General features: G+C 36.7%; 2 protein-coding genes across 3 annotated transcripts; both read left to right on the top strand.

Moving 5' to 3' along the window:
- LOC117634657 (myosin-binding protein 7-like) lies at positions 1-3488 on the top strand. 2 transcript variants are annotated; one of them, XM_034368838.1, is made up of 4 exons: positions 1-455; positions 800-2395; positions 2566-2612; positions 3013-3488. In XM_034368838.1, exons 2-4 carry the CDS (start codon positions 1004-1006, stop codon positions 3110-3112), a joined length of 1539 nt encoding a protein of 512 aa, XP_034224729.1. In that variant the 5' UTR covers positions 1-455; positions 800-1003; the 3' UTR covers positions 3113-3488. The 2 variants fall into 2 exon arrangements, with proteins under 2 accessions (XP_034224729.1, XP_034224730.1); XM_034368839.1 differs by lacking the exon at positions 1-455 and adding an exon at positions 467-616.
- A 2526-nt stretch (positions 3489-6014) lies between these two features.
- Positions 6015-8633, top strand: LOC117634532 (F-box protein At5g06550). The gene is made up of 2 exons (XM_034368678.1): positions 6015-7426; positions 8236-8633. The coding sequence occupies exons 1-2, from the start codon at positions 6102-6104 to the stop codon at positions 8474-8476; spliced, it is 1566 nt and encodes a 521-aa protein (XP_034224569.1). The 5' UTR covers positions 6015-6101; the 3' UTR covers positions 8477-8633.
- Positions 8634-8766: the final 133 nt, after the last annotated feature.

The following is an 8766-nucleotide window of genomic DNA, read 5'->3' as shown; positions in this document are numbered from 1 at the left end:
GCTCCCTCCCAACAACAAGGTCTCTCTCTCCACTGAAAAACGCGAGATACCCAAAAATCCAAATTCAACCGTCCGTCTCTTTCTCTTTCCCAAGACATCACGAAATTCGAGACGAAAAAAAAAAAGAAAAAAAAAACAGGCCGAAGAATTTTAACAAACAAAAAATCTAGGGTTTGCATAATTTTCTCTCTCTTTCTCTTCGATTTTCTTTCCCTCCAAACGGCCCCGCGATTTCTAAACTTTTTCACGAGAACGCGGGGCGGAATCATTTTTTTCCAGCTCGACCCGGTTTGGTCGTCGTCTTTTTTCTTTTTCGGTTTTTTTTTTCCTTTTCTTTTGTTTCCTCTTCAGATCCTATATTTTCTCCGGGAAAAACTTTTTTCCGGGAAAATTTGGCCTGCACCTCCTGCTCTCCACGACTTTCTACGGTTTTTTGTTCTTCAAGCTCTTTCGAGGTAAATCTCCCCCTCTCTCTCTCCCGTTCTCTCTCTTTCTCTCTCTGTCTCTCTCTGTCTATCGGTGTTTCTGTTTTTTTTCAATGGAATTTCGTTTCCTGGACTATTTTCCGGGAAAGTTTATTTATTCAAAGTCTTCAATTTCCTTAATGCTCCAATAGGTAACTTTACCCTACCATGTTTCCGCAATTTTAAGGGAAACTGTAATTTATACATGCTTGTTTTGTAGTTATTCATTTTTGGTAATATTTATTGTTTTGAATCAGAGCAGAAAATTTCTTACTTTTTTTTAAAATTTTCTTTTGCACTATTAGGTTTAATTTGTTATAAATTTGCTGTTTTAGGAGTTTTACGTGTGAATTGTTGATCTGAGAGGAACAATAGCTGATGGTCGGAGTGCGGGGAAGGAGGGAAATGCATTAAAGGTCTTGGATTCAAAGAGAGAGGATTTGGGAGCGAATGTGTACGTTAGATGGTTGATTTGTTTGAATAGTCGAATTATCGTCTCTTGATCTTGAATTGGTTGAATTTTGAATGCACATTGCTTCATGGATTCGGAAGGATTTCCATCTTCGAGGCAGGTGGTGAAGTGTTCTAATTGCGAGTGCAGTTCTTCGGTTATGAGCGTTTCTTCAGGGACTTGGCTTCGGTCGGTAAAGAGAAAGTATAGCGAGTATGAGGATGGTAACCGTTTCTTTATACCTGGGCTTGAAATTTATTATAATGCACGAGTCCAAATGGAGAACGAATGTGTTGCATTACGTGAAACTCTTAGTAGCCAGCAGAATACGATACAAGATTTGTATACTGAACTGGACGAGGAGAGGAATGCTTCATCATCGGCCGCAAACGAGGCTATGTCAATGATATTGAGATTGCAGAGGGAGAAGGCGGAAATACAGATGGAGGCTCGGCAATTCAAGTGTTTTGTTGAGGAGAAGATGGCACATGACCAGCAAGAGCTTTTGGCACTGGAAGATTTGTTGTATAAGAGAGAACAAGCAATTCAGGCACTCACATGTGAAGTACAGGTCTATAAGCATAGAATGATGAGTTATGGGCTCACAGAGTCTGAGGCAGAGGGTGAGAAGGGTGGGTTTAGCCGTATCCAGAGTATGGGTGATTTTGAAGCGCAGTATGAACTCCCCACAACGCCCACATATGAGTATCCACCTTTGAAATGCAAGCTTAATGAGACTCAAGGTCTATTGGAGGAGGATGATGATGTTACAGATATTGAGAAGTATGCATTTGGTGAGACCCCTCGTGGGAGAGATCATTTGAGAAATCTGGAAAACAGGCTCTCTCAGATGGAGAGGTGTCCGAGCAGCAATCAGCTGGATGGGGATTTTTCGGGTTCCAAGAACATTTTTGAAAAGGTGGTGGTTGGTTATTCTCCTAGGCGGTCAAGACATTCCGGGAGACTTTCAAGTGATTCACCCATGTATACGGTTAGAGAAGCTGGTTCAGATTTTGGTGCTGAATCTCCTAGGTATAACAGCAGCTTGAAGAAGGTGGATTATGTCTCACAGTCAGAGGACTACCCAAATACGAGAAAGCTAGATAACGCATCAGAATTTGGAGATGACATGAGTGACAGAGTTTATACCATTGACTCTATCCATAATGGAGCAACTTATAATGGTTTTACAGACGCCAAAGCTGGAGTTGGAGATTACGCAACTGCTCCAAGGGGATCACTTAATCAGCCTGATTTTGAGGATCCTGATATCATGAAGCTCTATATGAGGCTTCAGGCACTTGAGGCTGACAGGGAGTCGATGAGGCAGGCAATGCTTTCGATGCGGACTGACAAAGCTCAACTGGTATTACTTAAAGAAATAGCTCAACATTTGTGTAAAGACATGTCAGCGGAGAAACAAATGACTGTAAAGAAGCCATCTCTTGTTGGAAGTACCTCCTTCATGTCAGTTTTTAAGGTAATGTTGGATTCTATTGTTGGCAAATGAGATATAATTTTTCCAGTAGTGCTACATGGTTGATTATTCTTTATTTTTATTTTTTAAGCCAGAGAGTGCTATCAAAATTATCATTTTCACGGACCATTATGCTTAATTAACACTTATTTTTGTTTCATCTCTGTGTTCAGTGGATCAAGTCCTTTGTTTTCTGGAGAAGAAGAGCGCGTCGAAGCAAGTAAGTAGTTCACAACATCATAATAGATATAAATCAGTAGTTTATCTTGTCTTATAACTGACACAATCTAATTTATATATTTGTTTTAAAGATCAAATGAAAAACAATGGATTTGTTAACCATCTAAGCATCAAGCACCCGTTACAGCTCTCTGGAAATTGAACCTATATAGAAATATATTTGAAATTTAAAAATTGTAGTGCTCTTAACTATGATGACATCTTTGTAGCAATTTATTTTTTTGGTGAGAATAGTGTTGTAGTATCTAGCAATAGATCTTTTAGCCTTGAGAGCCAAACCTCTGCCTCCCACAGCACTCTGGAACTTTTTCGCTTTGTTGATTGATCAAGTGCAATTAATCCTGTTATAATGTCTTGAATTGGTTTGAATCTAATTTCAGGTATATGTTTGGGCTATCAGCCAACGTGGGTTTGCTTATGCTTCTAGACAACGGTCCCCATGCAAGGCAGTGGAGATGTCTTACAAGCACACAAGTGTGAAACCAGTTAGCAAACATCAGTATCCATATGAAGGATATGCTCTCATGATACACCGAGGGCATTTTAATCACACTTGTACGAGTAGATTTTGTATTCTTTTCCTGGTTTGGTTGTTGCTGAATTTGGGTATTTGTGCAGAGTGTTCTTTTGATTCAAATTTTTTTTTTCCGGGGGTTTGAGTGACTGGTTTCTGGATACAGTTTGGGCATGCTTGCTCATACGGTTCTTAGGAATTCTTCAGCTCAAGCTATGTGTCATTTGACTGTCCTCTCCTGTACATTGCAGATGCTTGTATGATTGATTTCCAATTCAAATATGCAAGGCCTATTCTTTCAGCCCTAGCTTATGCAGGTTTACCCCAAAAGGGGATTTTAAATCTTGTTTCTCTTGAACTGTATTGTGGCCCTCTCTATCCCTTTCTTTTTTCTCCTCTCTGAAAGCAAAGTTGTTGGTTAAAGCATTGGTGGATGCTTTTGGTCCACCACACTTTCACAAATTCCTTTACTTTCTAATAATGCTGGTTTTTGGTTTTTGAGGATAAGAACTAATAATGCTGGTTTGATAGGTCCATTTGTATTGTCTTTCTCAACTGTTAATTGTACTTGGCCAAAAAAAAAAAAAAAAATAGTGAATTGTCCATTTTACCTGGGTTTTGTATTGCACAAAATATAAAATAAAACCCATAATGAAAAAGGTTGTGGGACAGATGAACTGATGTGCCTGCCAATCCTGGTACTAATATTCTTTTGAGGATCGCATGGCCGTGGGTGGTACATTGTTTCACAAGGAAGGGAAAGGTCATAGTCTTATCTTAACCTTGTATATTACTTCTGGTGATATCAACATGTAAAACCATTTTTATGAATTTTTTTTTTTACACTTTTCGGGCGAGATTTAAATTTACATCATCAATATTCCGGCCCATCGGAGCTCTAAATTTATTTTTCAGATGTACGATGTTCATTTCCAGGCATTTTACATCTTCCAAATTAGAGATGAAGTGAAGAGTTTAAAAATGCTTTTTAACAACCAAAAAATGTTTCATCAGCGTTTAGCCAAAAAAATTTAAATTACCGAGCAGTGGAAATTACTCATAATTTGCCTGTACTTCGTTGTCTCCTGCCTAACTGGCCAAACTACGAAAGAGCTTAATACCAACTCCCAAATTAATTAAACACTCCAGGCCTCTGTCTGTGTGTGGTGTTGGGTAAATTCATTATTTTTTATCCATATTTTTCTCGACCACTTGTTGTTTGGTAAAAAATCCAGCCCCTGTAAATAACTTGCCAAAAAAGAAAAGGAAGATGATTTTCTGACTCCTATTTTCTTCATTTATTTTTAATCAATTTTGTTCTTTTTTGTTCTTTCTCTTTTCTATTCTATCCTTATCCTATATTAATATTTTGATAACTAAAATTAAGAAATATTAACATTTATAAAAAGAAAAGAAAAAAGTGAGAGATTCTTCTCCTCCTTCAATGAACACGTATCATAAGAGTTCCTTTTTTTTTTTTCCGTGTAAATATTTTCCAGGAAAATATAAATTTATAAGTGGACGACATTTCCAGATTGATCGTCTGGCTTGAGTTTGGGGATTAATTCCTGAAGGTTTCCTTCATTCTGTCAAAAGTGGTTTTTGTGGATTGCATGTTTTGCTGCAAAGAATAGTATGCAAAGACTTTGCTTTTTTCCAATTAGGAGGCATGATTAATGGTTACCGTATCAGTTCATGTTAGCACCCATTTCAACCTTTAATTTTTTAAAACAAACACATCAAAAATTGAATAAGAAGCCTTCAATTTTAAATTATTGGGTATTTTCTTGTGGGTTCTTACAGAAATTGGGAAAATATGATTCATAAAAGACTGAGAAAATAATTCATGTAGATTCATATGCCAGAATTTGGGTATTTGCTGGAAACAAATCAAGTTTGTCGGAGATGGTGGCTGAGTTCCGTCGTCGGAGGTGATGTTGGAGTGGGAAAGACACGATGGAGTAGAAGACACTCTAATTTAAAATTTTTTATTTTATTTAATGTTAACTTTTCTTAATTTTAGTTATGAAAACATTAATGTAAGGTAAAGGTAGAATAGGAAAGAAAGAACAAAAAAGAAAAAAATTGATTAAAAACTATTGAAAAGTAAAAGGGAGTGTAAAGTAAAGAAAAAATGAGTGAGAAAATTAGTTCCATAAAAAATGTTTTCCTTTCGTGAAAATCGTTTTTGCAAACAATAAAACATTTACGAAGAATGAAAACGAGAAAACGAATTTGCATTTTTAGGATTCGAAAATATGTCTGGTAAATTAATTGAAAAACATATTCAGAAAATAAAAATAGTGAAAAGGTGTATGGTAGGAAATTTGAGAATAATAATATGTGATTTATTTTTCAAGTATATATTTTTTGCTAATTTCTGTCCTAAAAATATATAGTTTTTAAATTCTGATATTATAAAGGTTAAAATTATTATAAACAATAAAAAATAATTTTTTCCTAATTTTAGAAAAATTTAGATAATAAAATTATTTTAGATTAAAATAAATTGAAATTGAATAAAATATGATAGTTTTATCATAAAATTAATATGCACTGGTGTAGTAAAATAAAATAATGAAGTGGAACGAAAGAATTGAAAATTTTGAGGAAAAAAAATGACAAATTAATAAAAATTAGAAAAAAAGAAAAGAAAATCAGACCAACAAAAAAAGAAAGAAGAAATCAATCAGACGAATACACTGGGTAGAAAATGAAAACGGTAATTTGATGTTTTCAATTTTTGTAAATGAGTTTGAATTTATTTTCAAAAAATGAATTCCAGTCAAAATAAAAACCACATACCAAAAGTGTTTTTAGTAGAAAATGAAAACAGGCCTTGAAAACGTTACCGGAGGGCCCCTAAAGAAATGCGTTTCTGACTGCGCCACTCTAAAACCCTGCCCCATCGCTCAGCCATTCTTCTGTTTCAGCAGCGCCACAAAACGCTCTCCAATGCTTAGCTGCAAAGCCTTATTGTCCAGAAGGACCAAAATCATAAGGAAAAATAAGAAAAAGAAAAGCAAAAACAACAAAAGAAGCAACAGTTTTTCTACAAAACAAAACCCCATTTCCGAAAAATACCAGCAAGAAGAAGATATAGAGGAAGAGGAAGAAGAAGATGGTGATGATGTTGAGGAAGGTTTTAATCTTAAAGCCTCGGCCCCATCACAATCACATGGGGTTCAACCACTGGGCAATCTCTACCTCAGCCCAGGCTCTGTCAACTCAAGGAACACTGGCTTAGGTAATCTCCAAACCCTAACAGATGAGCTTGTTCTTGAGGTTTTGGGGTTTTTGGGTGGGGCCCATTTGGGGTTTTTGGCCTCTGTGAGCAAATCTTTCTATGTCTTTGCAAACCATGAGCCCCTTTGGAGGAACCTTGTGTTGGATAATCTAGAGGGTAGGCTTTTGTATAATGGCTCTTGGAAATCTACTTATATTGCTGCTCATTACCCTTCATTTGATGCGTCTAATATCTGTGTTTCGGGTTTGAGAGTGAGAGACTTTTATTCTGACTATCTCTTTCAGAGTTGGCTCTGTGCCAATCTCGAAATGAAACCTGAATGGCTTCAAAGAGATAATATAATCCGAAGAAGGGGCATTTCGGTTGAGGAATTCATTTCTGATTTTGAGGAACCAAATAAGCCGGTGCTGTTGGAAGGGTGTATGGATAATTGGGTTGCATTGGAGAAATGGGATAGAGATTATTTGGTTCAGGTGTGTGGTGATGTACAATTTTCAGTTGGGCCGGTGGAGATGAAACTTGGGGAGTATTTTAGGTATGCTGATCAGGCGAGGGAAGAGAGGCCACTGTATCTATTTGACCCAAAATTTGGAGAAAAAGTTGCAATATTGGGTTCAGAGTATGAAGTTCCAGTGTATTTTAGGGAGGACTTATTTGGTGTGTTGGGAAGTGAGAGGCCAGATTACCGATGGATTATAATTGGACCAGCTGGATCAGGTTCCTCGTTCCACATTGATCCTAATTCGACTTCAGCTTGGAATGCAGTGATCAAGGGGTCAAAGAAGTGGGTATTGTTTCCTCCTGATGTGGTTCCTCCAGGGGTGCATCCCAGTCCAGATGGTGCCGAGGTGGCATGCCCTGTTTCAATAATTGAATGGTTCATGAACTTTTATGGTGCAACAAAGACTTGGAAAAGGAAGCCTATTGAGTGCATTTGTAAGGCAGGGGAGGTGATTTTTGTACCTCAGGGATGGTGGCATTTGGTGATCAACTTGGAGGAATCAGTTGCCATTACACAGAATTATGTTAGCAGGTATGGATTTTCTGTAAGTTATGCTCTTTAATCTGAAAATTCTCATATTTTCTGTTGCATTTCTTGTAAGAATCGTAAACTAGTAGTATATAACTAATCCTGTAAGTTGGTCAAATAATGTTAATATGGCCTTCTGAGCCCTATTTTGATGATTAGTGCTACTATGTATTAAAAGAGCAAATTGGAAATAACACTGTTTTCAAAAGCCATAGGAAAATATGGGCGAATTTAGCCGAAGTTTAGGTGTAATTTCAAGCATCCACTAGTGATATTTGAAAAATCAGCACAGATTAGTTTATAGAAAGATGCTTGAAGAAGAGGCATCTTTGGTCAAGTAAATATTGGATTTCCAAATTGAGAGATTTATCTTTTTAATAGGCCTGAAGGAAAGCCAGTGGATTGTAAGGGTTGTGTATATCCTTGACCTGACATTTCTAAGAAATTAAGAAGTTCAGCTACTTCTGCATTTTTGTTATTTTGTAAAATATTCGCTCAGTGAGGAAGTTGGATGTTAGATAACAGATGTTTGTGTGGTGTAGGTAGTTGAATTCAAGGATACGGGATAAAGTATAATTTTTTTTTAATCAAAAAATCAAAACACGTAGTAAGATGTTTGCAGCTCTAGATTAAAATGGAACTCCAAAAAGAACCCAAATAGCATAGCATGCAAAAAAAAATAATAATGTTATATTTCTTCAACTTCATATGGCAGGATGAGGATGTGCAGTGCATTCCCCATTCATAAAATTCACTGTTTTGGAACATAGAAAGGTTTACGGTTAAACTTACCTGGTTTTTATGTTTTGCAGGAGAAATTTGTTGAATGTCATGGATTTTCTTAAGAGGCCAAATGCCAGCACCCTTGTATCTGGAACGAGAGATCGGGTGAATTTGTATGATAAGTTTAAAAGTGCTATTGTGGCTTCTTTTCCTGGTACTATTGATCATCTTACGCAGAAGGCAGAAGAGAAGAAGGCCCAACAGAAAAAACCCTCCTTCTGGGATTCAGTTACAGATTCGAAGGCCGGTGCTTTCAAGTTCTCTTTCTAGAGGAAAGGGACCACAAGACTGAGCAAACTCGAACTAATCTTGCCTCTAGCAAAATGAGAGGAAAAGAACAACAATTTTGACGCTAATTTGATTCATTAGACATTGTTGTATTTCTATCATTTTTTACCATATAATGGCATTGAGTGTTTTTCTTTCTCCTGCTTTAGTGCATCTCATAGGCATGGGGGAAAATTGAGTTCAAATCTCATAGGCAATGAGCTTCTACCTATTTGTTGTTCCCATTTTTCGAGTAATAGGTTCACTGGGCACTTGCCTAGCCCTGACTAAAT

Source organism: Prunus dulcis, chromosome 7, assembly GCF_902201215.1.
Source record: "Prunus dulcis chromosome 7, ALMONDv2, whole genome shotgun sequence".
Classification (NCBI taxonomy): domain Eukaryota; kingdom Viridiplantae; phylum Streptophyta; class Magnoliopsida; order Rosales; family Rosaceae; genus Prunus; species Prunus dulcis.
This window is presented reverse-complemented; position numbering and strand designations above follow the sequence as displayed.